Raw genomic sequence first — 20,375 nt, forward strand, 5'->3', positions numbered from 1 at the left:
CGCGACGTCATCAGTGCGCCGCAAGAAGAAGCTCCGAAATGGAGCTTCTTTTTTGCTCCACGCGGGAGCCGCTCGGTTTGGCTTCTGCGGCTCCCGCGCGGAGCAAACGGCGGCGGTGGGGAAGCGCCGCAAAGCGGCGGTTTGTATCCTGCCAATGTCTCCTGTCATATGCCATTCACAATGTGATTTAATAAAATTAAAAAGCACAGTGCATGAGCGAGTATATGTCATAAGGTGCTGCTACTCAAGAAACACAAACTTGCACATCAGAGAGTGTTGCAACAATCCTTTAAGACAGGGCAACATTATTATCCCAGATGTCAATCATGATAATACACAAAACATGTGAAGAAAATACCATGTCAAACACCGGGGACTTAAATATCTGAGATGTCACGGGTAAGGTTTCTAACCCTATAATTGTATAAGGGATAAAATACAGGAAATTTCTCCAAACTCTTTCTTTTTAAATAGCTTCTGATTTGTTTCCTGTTGCCCACTTATTTCCAATCAACATTTTAAACTAGCAAGTCATGATATCTGGGTATCAGCTGAAACATAATATGTATCTAAGGCCCCATTCCCACTGGGCTATAAAGCGAATCAAGAATCGGATTATAGGGATATCGTTCCCATTTGAACTCGTGTTCGATCCTTGTTTAAGGAAAATTGTTCCCATTTGAATCTGTGTTCGATCCTACTTTGATCGGTGGATAACCTGGGTTATCCTGAGACCACATTTCCAGCGGTTCTTTTGCAGCGGTTCTTTATCCCATGTCCAATCCGGGATAAATTAATGGGAACATCAGGTGTCCGATTTGGGTATTTGGGGATGGGAGGGCCAACGTTAAAAGGGCTGGTCTGGGGGTGTCACCCGCTTTGTTCTCTTTCCTGGCATTCCTGGTGCCATTTTCCCATTTGCGTAGCCTTTCCTCGATGGTGTGGGAAGCAATCACGTGTGTAGCAGGCCCATAGCTAGGCTGGAGCAAGGGGGCCCCAAAGAAAGGGAGACAGAGAGACTTAGGCTGTATCTACACTGGAGAAATCACCCAGTATGGCACCACTTTCACTCTTTTCCTGGATCTAGGCTATGGAATTCTGGGAGTTGGGCCCACAACAAACTCCAGCTCCCAGAATGCCATAGCCTTGAGCCAGGATGCTTAAAAGCAGTGCCAAACCGGGTGATTCCTCCAGTGTAGATGCAGCCTCAGTCTCTCAGACTCTCTGGCATGCCACACGTCTACCTTCTCCCCTTGCCGCCCCTCTGGGAGTTGGAGTTTGTTGTGGGACTGTTGTGGGACACAGACACACACGAGAAGACCTTTGGATCTGAATTGAATCCCCTTTTTATTCTTCCTCCCCTCCTCTTCTTCTCCCCTCTTGCTCCTCCTTCCCCCCGCTTCTTCCTCCTCTTCTTCTTCCTCCTCTTCCACTTTGGCCCGACAACATCCTTCAACTCCCAGAATTCTATAGCCTAGAGTAGGCTGGCCATAACCGGCTGCCCGTGAAATTCACGGATGGGAGTGTTATAAACCGTTTTCCCGCCCGTTTTGCCATTCATTCCCGGGTTCCTGCTGACTCCAGGCCAGATTTTGTCAATCTCCAGTCAAGACTTTGACTGACAGCTCTGCTTGCCTGGAAGAGGCAGGATTGGCTCTTCTCCGCATGTGACCCCCTTAGTCACGCCCCTTCTCCTCCTCCTCTTCAGCCAAGATGTCTGCCTCCAGGGAGAAGGAGAAGGAGCATGGCAGGGGCTTCCGGTCTGCGCCTCCTTTGTCCCCCAGCCTCCTCCCCAAGGGGGCTGAGCACCAAGGCAAAAGGCAGGCACAAGGGACTCCTTAAAGTCTGTTTGTTTTTTTTCCTTTCCTTTGGGGCTCCTCTCTGCTCTGCAGGTGGCTATGGTTTCTGGGAGAGAGGAGGAAGGGGGAAGGAGGAGGGAAAAAAGCCCCAGGCGTCTCTCCCTCCATCTAAGGCAGCCTCCTCTTCTTCCTCCTCCTCCTTTTCTTCCCCCTTCTTCTTTCTTCCTCCTCTTTTCCCTGGAGGACCCAGGGTTTTGTTGTGTCTTTGCCTGATCCTGCAGACTGTCAGTGTTTATACTTTCTAATCTGCCTCTACATGAACCTATCATGTGTTTTTAAATTTGAATTTTGTCATGTGCTGGCCAAATGGCCATAATAAAGTTATTCTATTATTCCTCCTCTTCCGCTTCTTCCCCCTTCTTTCCTTTGTAATTGTGTAGAGTTTCCCTTGGCATAAGTTTCTTCTTCAAAGGAGGAGAGATTGCCTTACTTCTCTTAAGAGGCTGAGAGAGTGTGTACTTCCCAGGTCTCCCACTGAGTTTGCAGGGCCCCATGCTGGGCTCCTCCAATTCTCCCAGCCACCAAGCCAGCCCCTCTTCTTCCCTCCTTCTTCTCTTTCTTTCCTCCTCTTCGTTTGTTTTTGTTGTAGCTATTGTGTGCCTTCACTCCTTCTGACCTATGGCAGCCCCTGTCTGATGTGGGAATTGTAGGTTTTGCAGAATGCTGTGGCACCAGAGACTTGAACTGAAAAGCACTTCAAACCACATAAGGCAAAACCGATCCTGGGGTTTCTTAAAGATTGTACTGTATTCCTGAAGAGGTTTGCTGCCTGACCTCTCATCTCTCCGTTGAGGCTCTGAGAGGGTGGAGAGTAGGACTTGCCCATACTCTATTTGTTAATTCCCAACTCTTTTGGAACTTCTAGTATTGTCATTATGATTCGTCACATAATGGTCTACCTTTCAGGATTACACTTGTCAAGATGTTCACACATATTAAAATATTCTATGCTAACAATTGGACACACAAGTGCAGTAACAGCCAAATCTACTATGCAGGTGATACCTGTATAGTACCAACCAAAATGCACAAAATATCATGCAAGCTTCAAATCTCCACTGACATCTTCATTAGCAAAAGGGTTTAAAAATCTAACAGAAGCAAGCAAGAAAGAGAAATGATAGTGTAAATGTGCTGTGTGTGTGGGGTTGTAGAATTTATATGTGGGGGTGTGTGGGTGGGCCACAAAAAGGAATACATTACCTGACATCGCGTCCAGGAATAAGGTCAAAATGTCCCTCCATTTGATCAATGCCTAAGAAACATGCATTTAATAAGATTAACATTTTTTTATAAATCACCAATTTGTTTTGCGGTCCTCCAGGTTAGAAATGTTGTCCTACATTTGAAAAGGTTGTCCTATGTCTGTCCTACATTGTCCCCGTTTGGAGGTCCTGACTTATGGGCAAACCCTAGCCTAGAGTCAGAAAGAATGAAAGAGGTGCCAAAAATGTGGATGCGCCCCCTCCTCTCTCTGGTGGTGTGCACGCTCCCCTGCCCTGAGTCCTGGCAGTTGGGGTTTGTGCTGGCCAGCTGGGCCCGAATCTTATTGCTCTTGACTCTCGCTGCCTCCCTTCTTGTCCTCCCTTTTTCTCCCTCCTCCACTTCTTCCTCCCCTTCTCTTCGCCCTACTTCTTCCTCCTCTCCTCCCCTCTTCTATTTCCTCCTCGCTCTTCTCCTCCGTATTTTCTCCTCCTAGCTAGCCCCCTCCTTCCTCCCCTCTTCTAGGGTTGCCAGACTCAGACCGCCAACCGGGACAAATGTAAGGACAAAATGTTTCCAATGTAGGACACTCCCCCCCCTTTTTTTAATGGAGGACCCCCACGCCCCTTCCCCCTCTAAGGAGACCGAGACCCCCGAAAGGCCAGGAAGGGGCACGGGGCGTCCTCCATTTAATAAAAAGTGTCCTACATAAAAAGTGTCCCTCCTTCCTGGCCTCTGAGAACCTGAGCCTCCTTAGAAGCCGCAAGAGAGGAAAGGCGCTGCCATCGCGCCGGCTTCCTTCTTCTTCCCTGGCCTTTAAGGAGCCCAGCCTCCTAGAATGAGCCAGGTAAAGCGTCTAGAGGGCCAGCCTGCCATCGCTCCCCACCTTTCCGCCTTAGGATCCCGGCCCCTGCAGGATGCCGCGCTGCGATTTCTCCCTGGCCCGCTGACGCCTGGGAGGCGCGTGCAGAGGAGCCTGTCCCCTTTGGCCAGCTGGCCATGCCGCGTGGCAACAAAGCAGGGGACGAGCTCCTGCTTCAGAGGCCTGCCGCTGGGGCCGGGACCATGCATTGCTGGGGGCCAAAACCGGACCGTGACCAGGGGGGCCCCCAAAAGCGTGCTTTTCCCAGGGCGGCCACCGGGTTATGGCGATCCCTCCTCTCCTCTTCTTCCTCTTCTTCCTCTTCTTCTGAACTAGCAATTCACTGAATGCATTCTGGCCCCACTTTCTTTTCATTCGAAATTAAGAGAAATTCCTCCCAGTGGAAACGTCCATAGTTCTTCAGGGTGGGGTTGCCTTTACTTTCTCCTGAGGCTGAGAGAGTGTGTCTTGCCCAAGGTCTCCCAGTGGTTTGCATGGCCAATCTGTCTCCTCCAATTCTCTAGCTACCAAGCCAGCCCCCTCTGTCCTCCCTCTTCTCTTCTCTCCTTCTTCTCCTCTTCATCCCTCTTCTATCACAATATGCCTAGCCGCCCAAGTATCAGCGATCCTTGACAGCTAAAAAAACCAACAGAAAACAGTTTTGAAAGACACAAATGGTTATCTCGCTTTTATTCATATGTGTGATTGAGCAATTGGAAATCTAAAGAACAAAGAAAGAATTAAAGGAATCAAATTAAAAAAGAAAGAATTTAAGATCAGGGCATTTGCCGATGACTTAGCTTTAACCTAGTAGAGCCATTAGAAAATCTGGAAAAACTTAAATAAGTATTTGTTGAATTTGAAATATTTCAGTCAAGGATAAAAGATAAAACCATTGGGACGTCACGATTGCCACCTCCAAACGGAGCGGCCTGGGGTGCCCTTTCCCTCGGCGCAGAAGGAACTCCGAAATAAGCTCCTTCCGCTTTGTGTCGCCAGCAACACAAAGCAGAAAGGGCCAAGTGGCCCCTTTCTTTTTGTCCCCGCTGCCCCAAGGACACCCCTTTCCAGGCAGCGGGGAACGCAGCTTTTGCCGCTTCCTCGCGGCCTGGAAGTGGCGATCAGGGCCTCAGAGGCTCCCGCTGGGCAGCTGAGGCCCCGATCGGCGGGAAAGGGGCGGGAACAGCTGCCCCAAAGGGCATCTGTAAACTGCCTATATTATTGGAAATCAATATTTGATTCAAATAAAAGGGATTCCCCGAGGGATCTCATGGCTGGGAAGAACCAAAGAGAGGGAAAGGTCATCCTCAGGGGTCATCCATGGTATCACCCTCACAGATATGCCCCTCCCTCCAGCCCTTACCTTTCCTGCATGCTTCCTTGTCTCCTTGGTGAAGGAGGACGTGCAGAGGGGCTGGAGAGAACAGGAGGATTAGGAACTGGGCCAGGGCTGGCAGGCCACTGAAGGCCATCAGACAGCCCACCAAGAGCCATTGCCCAGGACCTCCCTGCAGGAAACAGAGAAACAGGGGAAATAGAATACCCAGAATCTTTTGTGGTTGGATTGGTCAAATCCTCATCTCCTGGATATATAACCCAAAGTGTCAGGGGCAAGGCCCACTGGAGATTGGCTTCCTCTGTGCCCAAATCAACTATGGCCTTCTTTTCCCACTCTTTGGATTTAGAGCGGACGGTTAGAAAGAAGATAGAAGGAGAGTCAATTTCTTTGAGTGTGGTGCTGGAGAGAGTGCTGAGGGATCCCATGAGGGCGGCAAAACAAACAGCACAAATGGGTCCTATACATTCAATCCCCAAAATCTCCCTGAAGTCAGAGATGACAAAACTGATGTGGTCATACTTCAGAACATGGAAAAGCAACTCCACTGGAAAAAAAACAATATGTAAATCGGGTGGAGGGAGTGAGGAGAGGAAAAGGCTCTGTCACCCCTTCTCGCTAGCAATAAGTTTAGTCAGTTGGAGGGAAGAGAGAGAGGAAGGCCGCATGCTAGATGGACGGGCTCTGTTAGAAGGCCAGGGGTAGAATTCACAGAAACTAAGCAAAACAGTGGAGGACAAGGGTCTTGGAGATGTCTCAATCACAGAGTCACCATGGGGTCAAATCGGTTTGAGTTGACTCAGCCAGTTAACAAAAAACAAATGTTGTTTAAAAGCTGCATATAGTAATCTCTTTATATTTAAAAGTTACTCAAACCTGCTGGAACAGACAATCTAGTATAGCACCCTGTCTCCCATAATCACCAGGCAATTGCATATGTCTGGTGCCTTTAGGGTATTTACGCCCTCCTCATTAACTTCAGATAAAAATAGAGTGCTCATCAAAACCTGTGAAAGGGCATAGAATAACAGGCCTATTCTGTTATTCCCCCCCCCCCAAAGGGTATACAGAAGAAAGCTATCCTCTAAATTTGAGACCATTTAACTGCCCTGGCTCAGTGCTAGGAACCTGGGAATTTGGTTTTATTTTGTCACCGGCTCTCTGAAGAGAAGGCAAATGTTCACAAAACACAGTTCCCAGATGCCTTCCTTAGCACTGAGCAGGGCGTTCTTAAAGAGGTCTCCAACGGATTATTTCTGCAGTGTGTTTTGAACCCTTGATTCTAAATGGGGCTGCTCTTCAATGTCACATCTTGTTAGTCTCAATATTGGGCAACTTCACATAATCCTAATGCATATTCTAATATACTAATGCTATATATCTGGAGTGAATGCATGCAATGGCTCCAAAAGGGGTTTCCAAAGAAGATTCAGATTCATATTTCAAGATGAACCTGCTACGTTAAGTAAGTGCAATTATTATCTTTGATTGGAAGGAGGGCTTCTTCCTGTACACTTCAATTAACCCTGTGGCCAGTGTTCTAAGGTTAAAGTACTACTGCTGTCATAAATTTCCAGAGTCCAAGCCATAAAAGTCCTACCATTATCACTTAATGAAACTGATTGTGCTTCCTTTGACCAAACTTGAGTCCAATAAAACATCTTTATTCTGTTTCCAGAGTACATCTTTAGTAGGTTAAATGTCACTCCACAAATCTGTCATTTCTTTAAATACTGTTATTCCAAAAATGTTAGTCCAGACAGTTTGTCGGAGTGATGATGCATTGTTTTACAACCAAGCAAAAACAAAGCCTTATTCAGGAGGGGAATTTCCATTTAGGTGTATATCCCTTGCAGAGTTCTCCATTTGTGGTCACATAAGGGATTTTGAGATGAGCATTCCTATTATTTTATCTAAAGTACAGTCAGCCCTCCATATTTGCTGCTTTGACTTTTGTGGATTTGATTAACACATTCTCTCTAGGAATCCCTAGGTCCTCCAGAGAAATTCTGCTGGAAATTGACCATAGAGTTGCACTGGAGAGTCTAGATATTACTAGAGACAACACTTCTCTAGGCATTTGTAGGTCCTCCAGCATGAAGGACCTCTATTTTCAAAATATCAGTTAATTAAAAAAAACTATTACTACCTGAAAGCTATTTTCAAAACACTGATTAATTAAAAACCACACACACACAACATAAATTGTATTTAATCTAAAAGCAGGGCCAGAATGACTTTGAAAAGCACAGCACTCATTTACTTCCTCTACACACACTAACGTTTGGACATCTGGTGCCAGTGCCAAAATAAACTAGTTCCCAGAATTCCATAGCATTGAGTCATGGCAGTTAAAGTGGTGTCAAACTGGGTTATTTCTGCAGTGTGGATGCAGCCTTTGGTCCAAAACATGCTGTAGAAATAATCCAGTTTGAGACTGCTTTAACTGCCCTGGCTCAGTGCTAGGGAATCCTGGGAACTGTAGTTTATTTTGTCACTAGAGTTCTCTGACAGAGAAGGCTGAATTCTGGGAACTGTAGTTTTTGTGAGACATTTAGCATTCTTTGCCAGAAAGCTTTGGTGACAAACAATAAAGAGGTCTCAAACTGGATTATTTCCGCAGTGTGTTTTGGACCAAAGGCTGCATCCACACGGCAGAAATAACCCACTTTGACACCACTTTAACTGGCACGGCTCAGTGCTAGGGAATTGTGGGATTTGTAATTTGTTGCGGCACCAGCCTCCTCTTGACAGAGGAGGCTAGTCTCACAAAAACTACAGTTCCCAGAATTCTCTCGCATTGAGGCAGCAGGGCAGTTAAAGCTGTCTCAAACTGGATTATTTCCGCAGTGTTGCTTCTGGACCAAAAGGCTGCATCCATACTGCGGTTTGACCACCACTTTAACTGTTAGGACTCAATGCTATGTAATTCAAGGGAACTACAATTTCCAGAATGCCAAAGCACTGTGAGCCAGGGCAGTGGTGTCAAAACTGGATTATTTCTCCAGTGTGTGCTTTGGACTTTAGTGCTTTGAGTGTTGGACTATGTACGACTCTGGAGACCAGGGTTTGACTCCTCCTTGTTGGCTCAAGCATAAACACACCTCCTTTAAAAAACTCTGGCCAAGAAGAAGTCGCACCAGGGAAAACCCTGCAGACTAGGCGGGGAGGGGGAGGAGCTCTTTTTGCGTCACCGTGGCTACGAAGTGCGGTGACGTCATTAGAACGCGCCGCGCTGTGGACGCCATTGGCGCGCGAGGGGAGAGAACGCTGGCGACTGCGAGGGAGCGACCGCTGGAGGTAGGAGCATCTGACAACCCTAAGTTTAGAAGAAGAAGCTTCTTGTCAAAGTCTTTGTAGCCATAGGAGTGGTATCCTCTCTTATATGGTCCCCCGACCAGACAGTTCCATTTGTATACCAGAGTTCACTTCTGCGAAGGAAAAATAAACCTAATGGACCTTATTGCATTACACTCTTAAAACCTGGCCAGGACTGCCTCCTGTTGCATTCTGGGACTTGTAGTTTAGGCAGGGGCATTTAGGATATTCGGCCAGAGAGATCTTAAGCCTCACTGAACCACAAAGAAGAGAGTCATCAGTCTAATAAGATTCCATAAAGCTCATAATCTGAAAACTAAGGACATCATACTTTTACAAAATGTTTCTTTAGGTTCTTTTTTCATTTCAGTTCTAAATACTGTACTTGGAGTCAGATCTAAAGAAAGTATGTTGTGCATCTGTTCCCTTGACACTGACATCACAAATTAGTTTTCACTAATTTATGCCCCATTAAGTTCAATTAGAATTTATTTTGATTAATTATCTTTGGATTTGGATCACTGAAAAGAGAAAGTCGTTTTGAGTTTCAATAGCGTTTCAAGGCTGCATCTAAGGATTTTCAAAGGGAAGTAGGTCCAAAACACACTGCATAAATAATCCAGTTTGAGACCACATTAACTGCCCTGGCTTAGTGCTAGGGAATCCTAGGAATTGTAGTTTATTGTGGTCCCAGAACTCTCTGAGAGAGAAGGCTAAATGTCTCAAAAACTACAGTTCCCACCCTGAGGCCTGCCATTAGCAACAGAACAAGACACTTGCAAATCCCTCCTGCCTTCCCAGGTCACACAGTATATATAGCCAAGTCCTTTCCAGGCAAACATTCTCTGAAGATGCCAGATGCCACCGATGCCGGCAAAACGTCAGGAAGAAACTCTTCTAGAACATGGCCACATAGCCCAAAAAACCCACAAAAAACTATGGATGCCGGCCATGAAAGCCTTCAACTTCATACAGTTCACAGAATTCCCTAGTATTGGGCCAGGGCAGTTAAAGCAGTCTTAAACTGTCTTATTTCTACAGTGTGTTTTGGACCGTAGTCATCGGTGAGGAAGATACTAAGCTGTGTGAAGGCACGTGAAAGGACTGGTAATTTGATCTGTTGTAGTGTCTCAGAATTTCTTCCATTACTGTATTGTGGGCCCTCAAGTGGTTTCGGACTTATGGCAACTCTAAGGTGAATCTATCACAGGCCTTCTTCTAAACAATATTAAATGTTGTATTTTTTACACAGCTTTGAGAAATTGTGCAGTAATCAAGCCCAGAGTCTGTAAAACCTTCAGGCAAGAAGATAATTAGAAGGCCCATGTCATCAGGAGTGCCACTGGAAACCCTTAGGGAAACCAAGATTACTGATGTGGAAGACAATATTAAATACAACATGGATAAGACGGAAACCAAGGAGTCAGCACTAGAAAAGATGGAGAATATTGAAGCTATGTCAAAGAGGCAAAGAAAGAAACTAATGAAACAGAAGCAATGGGAAGAACAGAGAGACTTGCGCAAGTATGAGTTCTTACTTGGAGGGTGGGTCCTGTGGGTTGTAAATTTTCGGCAGGTTCAGGTTGTACCCCATGCACATTTTTACTAAAGAAGGGGTTCAGAAGTGGACTTCACAGTTGCATGCACTCACTCCTTCTTTCCTGTTTCCATCATTAAAGAGAACTCATGTTTATGGAAACATAGAGTTTTTCTGAGCTGAAAAATAGGCTAATGATGAAAAAGTTCGAAGATACTTCCAAAGATGTATGTCTTTTTGACATTGTATTGTGCTAAATTAGCAATTTGAACAAATGAAACAGTAGATAAATACCTTCTTGGATTACTAGTGAGGTGAGGCCCAGATTTGAGGAGTGTCTGTTATATCTTGTTCATTGTTGTTCATTGTGTTAAATCTTGCTTATTATGCCTCTGTCAGGTGCAGAATGAAAACATGCCTTGACGCTACTTAACCCTGGTGGTTCAATCTCACAATATGATTAACACAGTAGCAATAGACTTCATGAATTTTAAATCACCCTCTCTTTGAATCCTTTGCCTGTCTCCCCTGTATGGCATTACAACCCTTTTGGTGCACATAAACCTGTGAATGTGCGGCAAGGCTTGTAAGTCCCTATTAAAAATGGCACAGGGCAGCTGCAAAGGTGGTGGCAAGCCCTGTTATCTGCTTCTACCTTGTGAAGGAATTGTGCTGCCTCAGAGTCATCCACGATGGGTTGGATCTGCGGAATGCATTTTTTTCTATGTGTTAAATATACAGTAGTTTGGGATGGCCTAGAGTTATCTGTAGTTTTTCCACTTGTGTGGAAGTCCTGCTCTCCAAACCCCAGCAAATGTGGAGGGCTGACTACAACTTAAACCACACATTTTCATTTCTTTAAAATCATATTTACTAATTACTTCATTGGATCTAATGGCTGACTGTATCTACTTTATCAATAAATAATGCAGTGATATTTGGCTGTTTAAAAATTAAAATCTTTCAGGCAGAAACGTAAAGAAAAACGCTTGAAGAGAAAACTGGAGCGTCAGTCTCAGCTGGATTCAAGCAATGAAGGAAGTGTCAGGAAACGCATGCGTAGGAATGTGGTTCCCAGTACGCTTCGTCTTATTATAGACTGCAGTTTTGACAATTTAATGGAATTAAAGGTGAATGAAAATAATATTAACATCAATATATTCAGGATACTCTAATTAAGCTATTTTAGCGATAAGTAGATGTAAATTCAGATTAACATTGCTTCATAGCCTAATTTGTGTTAAAAGTGTTCATGAAGTAGGGTTTTAGTATCCACTGTTGGTAAGTCTGTTCTGATAATGTATAATATGACTGCAAAATAAAATTAAAAGTGAGATAGAATAATCCCATTTTTGTAAATGTGGGTAACATTTAACACTGATGCTTAGTGAGCACCAGTAATGTCTGATAGGTTTGGGGATGCTTGTCTCATGTTTTGGTTAACAAATATAGGATTATTCATATAGCTTTTTCTAGGGCTAAACATTTCTGTTGTCCTTTCTGTTGTTATTTAATGAGAAATGGGAGTTAAAACATGTGGAAAAGAAATTTATGCCAATGGTAGAAAGAATTGTCACAGTGAACCCGCAGCAGTTTTTGCTATCCTGCACATAATTGTTCAGAAAATAGTCCCATTCCGATTGAACCTTACCTTCATCATAGACAGGATTGCAGCCTAGATATTTTCCCCTAGCTGATTTGTAGATTAGTTTGACGATGTTTGGGTTATGATTTTCAACTTGGTGAACCAATATTGGATAGGTAACATCTTGCAGTGATGGTGGGGCTGATACTTTTGTAATTGTAATCTTTACATAGTTTCTTTATAGTGACTTAATATATCTTTCCCCAAAAGAAATGTTCTATTTTTTTTAAACCCTTCATTGGTTAAAAGTTTCCTTTCTCTTTCTTTAGAGTCTCTCTGAATCTCTTGGTTAAAGCATTTTATGCTGCTTTCTCTGAAGAACAATATAAAAACAAATTGTGTTATATACAGGATGTCAAGAAACTTCACAAGCAGATTCAGAGATGTTATGCAGAAAATCGCAAAGCACTCCATCCTGTACAGGTATGTCAGTCCAAACTGTTCTTTTACTCTGGCTCTTTTAGTAATACAGGCTGAGTATCCTTTATCCAAAGTTCTGAACTGCTCCAAAATTTGTACATTTTTGAGCACTAACATGACAGGTAGTAGTGGAGGTAGCAAATCTTGGTTGTAAGGCATGCATTGTTCAGGCTCTCCCACTTCTGCGGAGAGGAGCGGGAGGGAGATGGTGCAACCAGGTTCACAGCAAGACTTTGCATGAACAACGGCTGTGGTGGCAACAGCTGCTTCTCCACTGTTGTCCCTTATACTCAAAGTGAAGTCTAGAGTGGGATGGAACAGTAGTGGCTGCCGGTGACTGTCTGCAGCCTTGGCCTGGAGGACAGCCCCACACCAAAAAATCAGCCCACCCCCTGTCCTCTCCCTCCTGCTTCCACCACCAGAGCCCAGTTAGTACCTTTCCTACTCAAGTCTTTTGTTGAAGTGAACGCAGTAATTGCAGCCATCTCTGGTGGAGCGTCCTGCTTCCACCTGTTTGTTTCTAGTATGGATTTTTTGTTTCTAGTATGGATTAGTTCAAGAGGCAGCATGGTTTGACTATCTCATTCTCTCAGCCTCCAAGGAGGGCAAAGGCAAACCCCTCTGAACAAATCTTGCCAAGAAAATCCCGTGATAGATTCACCTTAGGGTTGCTATAAGTAGGAAATGGCTTGAAGGCACACTACAAGAAGAACAAATTAGTTGTGGAGAATGTGCATTTCTTTTTCTTTTTTGTCTTCCAAAGTTTTATTTGACCAGCCATGGAGGTCAGCTGAAAGACAACATGAACGAAACTGACAAAGGATGGGTGAACTGGAAGGTATGAATTACTTAAATGTATGCTTTGACTTATTAATGCCATAGAAACATTTTCTTCATTAAGGGTTTGTAATTCTTTTTAAATAAAAGGGAAAATCTGAGCCCTCTTTTTTTTTGGGGGGGGGAAGACATGTGAGTCATGGAGACTCTTCCATATTGCCAGCTACCTTACTAGATTGCATCCATCCTTTACTTCCTGCTTCCATATCTAAACTGCTAACTGTGTGGTTGAGTAAGAAGATAACTTTTTGTTTGATTGGATTTCTAAATTATAAGTAAAGGTTAACTTCCTTGAAAAAGAGAACTGTATTGTGATGCCGAAGTGGGTACAGTTATTTATAAAATGACCTTGTTGCAGCTTTTGAGATAGAGATTCCCAGATTCACCATCACTGGTTTAGGTCATCTTAGCTAAGAATCAGGATGGGGATGAAATATGCCCTTAAATCAACTGAAAGTTCTTGGCTTTTTTACTTCTTCTGATATTTTTATATGTATTTATGTCTTATAGGATATCCACATTAAATCAGAGCAGTATAGTGAACTGATAAAGAAAGAAGACCTTGTCTATCTTACATCAGACTCGCCTGATGTCCTGAATGAATTAGATGAGTCCAAAGCCTATGTCATTGGAGGGTTAGTGGATCATAATCATCATAAGGTGGGTCACTAATGGTGGCAATTCTGTACATATGTACTAGGGGGGGAAATCTCATTGAATTAGATGATGCTGACATAATTTGTTTGCTATTTTGAATTATTATTCCCTCATATAAAGCAGGTTGAAATAGTAGGTCTGTTATTTCTGTGTCACTTTTCTATTGAATGTTTTGAAACTGAGCAGCAGATATTCTGTCAACATACTATTTGATTCTACTTTTTAGGAGTAGAGTTCTACTCCTCTTTTAGTAGCCATCCACTTCAGACTACATTAAGAATGCAAATTGCTTGTTGCTAATTATATTCCGCAAAGCAGATACTTCAGAGTAAATTTTAAGCAGATAAGCTTCAGGAAACAGACTCACTCAGTCCTCTAAGTAAAGAGGTAAATGAAAGCTTACTTCAGTTGCCAGAAAAATCCCTTTTGAATGTGAGAAAAGAAAGAGAAAATGAGAAATACTGGGAAAGTAGACTAGTATATGGTGAAATAATAACAACAACACGATCAGACCTCGGTAATCAAGCATCCACAGATGGCAAACCATTTTCCCCAATGGTGGCTTGTGCATGCAGCTGTACTGCCATTGGGGACAATTGAACCCCTCTCCCTCTCTCTTCCTTCCTTCCCTCCCTCCCTCCCTCCTTCCTTCCTCTCTCCCCCTCCCCCTCCAAGTCTTCTGCCTCAGCTTGGCTTCAGAGGCGGAGGCTGGAGCCTCGTTAGCCAGAGGGAGCTGAGGCTGGGGCCTAAGTCCTGGAGCCCTTCTCACCCAGGCCCAGCACACATGACAGAACCTCTAGGCTCTGAGTCCCAAGCCCCAGTGCTAGCTCTGGCTCCCTCTGGCTGACGGGACACTAACCTCCACCTCTGCACTGCCCCTGAAGCCATACTGGAGTTCTGTCGGTCAGAGGGAGCCAAAGCCAGCACTGGGAGTCTCAGAGCCTAGAGACTCTGTCCTGGGTGCTGGGCCTGGTGTGGGCAGACTCTATAAGTCAAGCTCTGGCCTCCTCCAGCTGACAGGGCTCCAGCCTCCACCCCAAAACCAGGCCAGAGCAGGAGCCTTGGAGGGGGAGGGAGCAGGGAGAAAGGAAGGAGGGAGGGGGGACTTCAGTCCCTTAGTCCCTAATGACAGTGCGGCTGCCTGGCCGTGCTGCTATTAAGGACCATGGGTCTTGAGCATCTGTGCATTTTGGTATCGGGGGTGGTGGAATCCAGAATGATCCCCCATGGATACCGAGGGGTCCATGTGAAGGAGGTGGTGGTGGTGATGATGATGGTGATGTATTTATACTTTATTAAAAATGCTCTCAGAGTGGCTTGTTAATTAGACAGTTCCCTGCCCTCAGGATTACAATCTAAAAAGACATTACATTATACAAAAAGAGAAGGGAATGGTAGTGGGGAAGGGGATCAAGTCCAGTGGTTCTTCTCTCCCTTCAAGGCCAGGGACTTGGCAGATGAATAGAGGGAGGGCTCTTCTTCTGTCTCTGGGCTAGACCTGGTGGAGCTGTGCCTGCCTCTTCTCTCCCTTTGAGGCTACAACCATGGCAAATGAATGGATTGCATGTAATAATTACAATTGATACATGATTGTATGTATTACTGTATGTACCCGTGTATAAGTCTATAAATTTTAGTTGAAAAATCAACCCAAAAAATCTGGATCAACTGTTTCACAAGTCATTGTAATTATTGTACCTTAACCCTTATCAAAATAGGAACCATCCACTTCTCTGAGTAGAGCGGCAAAAGGCAAGAGCTAATATGTCCCAGGAGCACCCTAAAGAAGCACCGACCTCCTCTACCCTCTCTGCTGTGGTGCCACTTCTAGCCTTTCTGAATTCCTTGATGGAAAAATAGCATTTTACTTTGCTCTGTCCATTACATCCTTGTTTCATGCCCCTCAACTTATACATTATATCAAAATCTCTAATTTTGGCCCCAAAATATGCCCTCAATTTATACATGAGGTTGACTTACAGTTGAGTAGATACAGTAATTATAATATGCTGAATTTCCTCACACATGAAAAATGTATGACGGTAGTATACCATTTTCCATGATGGCTTTACTTCTTCCCCTCAATCACCATTCTGTGTATGAACTTGATAATTCTGTATTCATTCCTCACACTGCAGTATGATCCCTAAAACAGCTACAGCAGTGTCAGCAATGCGTCTCTGGCTGCCAGAGCTATAAACAGATCATCCTCTGTGATTCTGTTATTTTTAATCATATTTACTGTAGTATTTCTAGTAACTAACCAAGGATAAACTCCCAAGTAATGTAGTTTGTTATCAAAAGTGTTTATAACATAAGTAGATAAACTGGACACAAGCTTAAGGGAAAACACTTAGAATGTGCAAATTGGGTAAGCTGCTGATGGATTTAGGGAGACTGGTGAAAGACATGAGTCTAATGGAGGCAGAAATGAGAAGGCAGAATGAAATTGCACTGGGTCAAATTACTTGTTATGTAGTATGCTCATATACATTTTAAGAAGGAAATAAGAATTGGGTCCAAAATATACTGCAGAAATAATCCAGTTTGAGACGGCTTTAACTGCCCTCATTCTGCTAGGGAATCCTGGGAATTGTAGTTTATTGTGATACCAGAGCTCTTTGGCAAAAAGTTAAATGTCAAAACTACAGTTCCCAGAATTTTCTAGCATTGAGCAAGGGCAGTTAAAGCGGTCTCAAAGTGGATTATTTCTGCAGTGTGTTTTGGACCTTGGTCAATACTCTGAACTATTTCTGCTTAGCTATTTCCCTGATGTGATTTGTTGATGCCAACTCTACTGGCAAGTTCATCTTGTTTGAAGGGTTGTTGTTGTTGTTGTTGTTAACTGCCCTCAAGTCAACCTTAACTCATGGCAGTCCTGCGGATGAGATGCCTCCAAAAAACTCAGTCGTCCACTGCTCTTCTGAAGTCTTGTAGATTCATGCCCGTGACCTCCCTAGTTGAGTCTAACCATTTCTCTTTCTTCTACCCTCAATCTTTCCTAGAATTATTTTTTTTCCAATGAATTGTGCTTTCTCGTGATGTGGCCAAAGTATGATACCTTTGATCATCTTGGCTTCTAGGGGGTGTTTCAGACTTGATCTATTCAAGGACGCATATGTTTGTCTTCTTGGCTGTCTATGGTATCCTCAGCACACCCATCACCTATCTCAAAATAATAGATTTTCTTTTTATCCACTTTTTTCATTGTTCAGCTCTCGCAAAAGTGCAGCCGTTTCCCAATCTTTTAGTTACTACTACTACTGTGAAACTTAAGTAATGTACAAATCTCATTGCCAGTTACTTTCTTTTTTGTTTTGTTATTAGGGAATCACGTACAAAAGAGCACAAGAGCAAGGTATACGTCACGCACAACTTCCACTGGGTATCTTTGTTAAAATGAACAGCAGGAAAGTTCTGGCAGTCAATCATGGTAAGGATGAAGTTGAGAAATGTAAATGCCTCAGAACAAGCATATTAAACATATGTTCTCAAAGAGCACCATATGTAATGATTACTTTTATCCCCCTAGCTGTTTTTAATTCTGACACATTTGTGTTTATTTTGTGAATATGTATTTTTTCTAGGAAATGGTAATCTGTTCTCTCAATGGGCTTGATGTATTTTTCTATTTACACACACATAAATTCTTGATTAACCTTGCCCACAGTAGTTGAATCATTCATGACAGGAGTAGTATATGGTTGTTTTGTCTTAGCACAGTTGGTGCACTTAGCCCACAGGGTAACATAGGCAATCTATGTGGCCTTGATAAATGTGTAGCAGTCTTTAACTGACTTAATTGCAGGTGATCTCTGAGTGTTTTGTTCAAGGTTTTGCCAGTTAATTTCCAAGGTTCATAAATGTGAGAGGTAAATCTGTTGTTGTGTGCCTTCAAATCATTTCTGACTTATGTCACTAACGCGAACATATCATGGAGTTCTTGGACTGAGAATGTGTAACTTATCCAAAGTCACCTTGTTAGTTTCTATATCTAAGCAGGGACTTGAACCCTGATCTCCTGAGTTGTAGTCCAACACTTAAACCACTACACCACGTTGGCTCTCTAGAGATACATACCATCACTAATTTGATGTATGGTCACAATTCTGATATCCTATTAAACTGTATGCCTTTTAGATTTTAGCAATAATCCAAAACTTGTATATATTAATTTAACCTCACCTGTATTGAGCACAGTCCATGTAATGCTGTATAGCACACTTTTTCACACCAATTATATTTGTTACAATGTCTGATCAAATAGTTACCAGTTAACATATTCAAGAACCTAGTTGTGATTTTTGTAAACGTAATACTGTATTAGACAAAGGATTAAAAAAAATTGGATATATGTTAGTAAAAAAACCTGAACCTGTTTGTTTAGTATTGACGGTATGTGTTTAGAACTGTTAGTCCTTATTTTTTCATCTCTTCAAGATGATATATGATTTTAAATATCAGTAAATTACAGTATCTAAAGGTACATTTATGGAATTGTAGCTTGATATGGTCTATGAAATTTTACAGTTCAGCACAGCTGTAGTGCTTTGTGCATCCCAGGGAAACTTAATGGGTGATCTTGTGCAAGTCACACTTTCTCAGCCTCAGCGAAAGGCAAAGGCAAACCTCCTCTGAACAAATCTTGCCAAAAACACCTCGTGATAGGGTTGCCCTAAGTTGAAAACAACCTGAAGGCACACAACAATAAACTTGCAACAACAACCTCAAGCTGACCTCTTCTGTTAATAGTGACTGAAGATCTACAGAGGTCAGGTATTGGTATGAATGTGTGTGCTATATATTGTTAACTAAAATGCATCTGTAGTTTTGCAACTTGAATAAATTCCTGCTTCTGTTCATCTTTTCCATGCTTTTCTTAAGAAGATATGATTTTCTTGTTTTGGTTGCAGTGTTTGAAATTATTCTTGCGTACTTGGAAAAGAGAGACTGGGAAGAGGCATTTTTCACTGTCTTGCCACAACGGAAAGGAGCCAAATCGCTAAATGAGAAAATGGATAAATCTGTACATGTACTTCAAGATTCAGAAACAGTTCAAGATGAAGTCTCAGATAGTGACTAGGTGCAAGTAAAAGTTCATGTATGTAAAAGAGCCACAGATGAGAAGAGGCAGAAGTTGGACAAATGTGTAGGAATTCTACACCATTGTTGTGGTGTGGTGTTATTTATGGCAGGGAAGGGCAACACACAAGGCTTGGGGTGACCCACCACAGAATCCTGGGTGTGTGAACACACTCCATTGCCACCCCCACTCAAAATTGGGGTGAGGTAATTTTTGGCCCCCAGATGACTAATAGTGCCTACAGCCTGGGCATGTGTGTTTGCATGTAAACTACTGGCCATAATTTCAGGCATTTTTAGCCTTCCTCTTACAAATCAAGTAGTGAGCAAAATCCTGTTTGTGACATTTAATGTTTTGGGGAAAACACCTATATAAGCCACAAACTGCCCTTTAAAAGGTGAGGAGGACCCCAGAATGCCCTAAAAGGATGTGACATGGCCAAATTTTGAAGGGGTGGGAGAGTTGGGGGCATGGGGACTCTTGGGGCCACAGAAACTATTTAAATAGCCACATTCATCCCGCAGATTGCACTTTAACCCTGCCTCAAGTTATGACCTGATGCATTGCTTATGTGCTGATTTCAAGCACTGAATTTACATTGCCATGTCTGAAGTACACACTTTAAAATACATGCTTTTTAGTATCTTTTTATTAAGCAAAATTGCAGATGAAAAAAGGCCTTTATGTTTCCCAAGGAAGCTGATATTTATTTGCTATATTTAGTATTTTAATTTTGTGTTTATCAAGATAATTTCCTGTTTTGACCATGGTAAGATACCTTTAGTTAGAGTGAATCTTGGCTTGACTGGAATTTTTATAGGGCTTAGTATTAATTTGTTCCTGTCCTTCTTTCCACATTCATTATTGGCTCTGCTCTGTCTTTTGACGTAATTTTTTGTATTATTTTAGGCATCTGTTTGATGAATGCTTGACAAATTCCAATATGTTGGAGGAGCCATTACAGTTTGAGTACCCTATCTGCATCTTGAATGTAAAAATAAAATTTTCTCCTAGACTTGTAGGCTCAACATTGAAATTTATTCTTCATTTTTGCTGAATGAGATCCCCTTATAGCTAGTATGGTAGCTTTTCTAAGGGCTGTTCTTCATGGCAATTTAACTCCTTCCTTCTGAGAGAAAGTATTTTCACAATCCCAGTCCATTCTGCAACTCTGTTACACCAGTTTTACATGTTTATTAGGACATGCCTCTCTTTTTCTCCAAAATTACTAGGATTATTTCTCAGGTCATTTTCCGTGTAGAAAGAAGCTATGCTACAGTGTTCTTCTATTGAAATCTTCATGCAAGAATGGACCCTAAGTGCTATTGCAGAATGATTAAACATTATTTAATCAAAGCAAGTTGTTGTCATAGTGGTTTTTAGAAAATAAGCTGGTTGTCTAATTCTTTGGGCAGTGTGTTTTAACTATTAAATATTCATAAGTACATATTTTTGGGTTATAGTGACATAGAACCAGATGCAAACAAAACTGCATCTTGGGAGGGCTTTCATTCTCAGGAATTCAGATTTACTGCAAAACTGGGTACATTACAATACTTTGAGATATTACTACTACTAATAATAATAATTTATATTCCACCTTTTCACCAGAGGAATC

At 42.8% G+C, this 20,375-nt stretch overlaps 1 protein-coding gene across 1 annotated transcript; it reads left to right on the forward strand.

The window, feature by feature from the left end:
- The first annotated feature begins 8,488 nt into the window (after nucleotides 1-8,488).
- TRMT10A (tRNA methyltransferase 10A) lies at nucleotides 8,489-20,102 on the forward strand. Its single transcript, XM_042470296.1, has 8 exons — nucleotides 8,489-8,560; nucleotides 9,831-10,102; nucleotides 11,083-11,245; nucleotides 12,112-12,183; nucleotides 12,944-13,018; nucleotides 13,528-13,677; nucleotides 17,002-17,107; nucleotides 18,588-20,102. The coding sequence occupies exons 2-8, from the start codon at nucleotides 9,903-9,905 to the stop codon at nucleotides 18,755-18,757; spliced, it is 936 nt and encodes a 311-aa protein (XP_042326230.1). The 5' UTR covers nucleotides 8,489-8,560; nucleotides 9,831-9,902; the 3' UTR covers nucleotides 18,758-20,102.
- Nucleotides 20,103-20,375: the final 273 nt, after the last annotated feature.

Source organism: Sceloporus undulatus, chromosome 5 (genome assembly GCF_019175285.1).
Source record: "Sceloporus undulatus isolate JIND9_A2432 ecotype Alabama chromosome 5, SceUnd_v1.1, whole genome shotgun sequence".
NCBI classification, from domain to species: domain Eukaryota; kingdom Metazoa; phylum Chordata; class Lepidosauria; order Squamata; family Phrynosomatidae; genus Sceloporus; species Sceloporus undulatus.

Bases quoted from the DNA above. Each gene is read 5' to 3' on its own strand.
- TRMT10A (XM_042470296.1), top strand. From the start codon at position 9,903: ATGTCATCAGGAGTGCCACTGGAAACCCTTAGGGAAACCAAGATTACT. The intron at 11,246-12,111 runs GTGAATGAAAAT...TGTTATATACAG, and splicing joins ACAATTTAATGGAATTAAAG to GATGTCAAGAAACTTCACAA. The intron at 17,108-18,587 runs GTAAGGATGAAG...TTTTGGTTGCAG, and splicing joins AGTTCTGGCAGTCAATCATG to TGTTTGAAATTATTCTTGCG.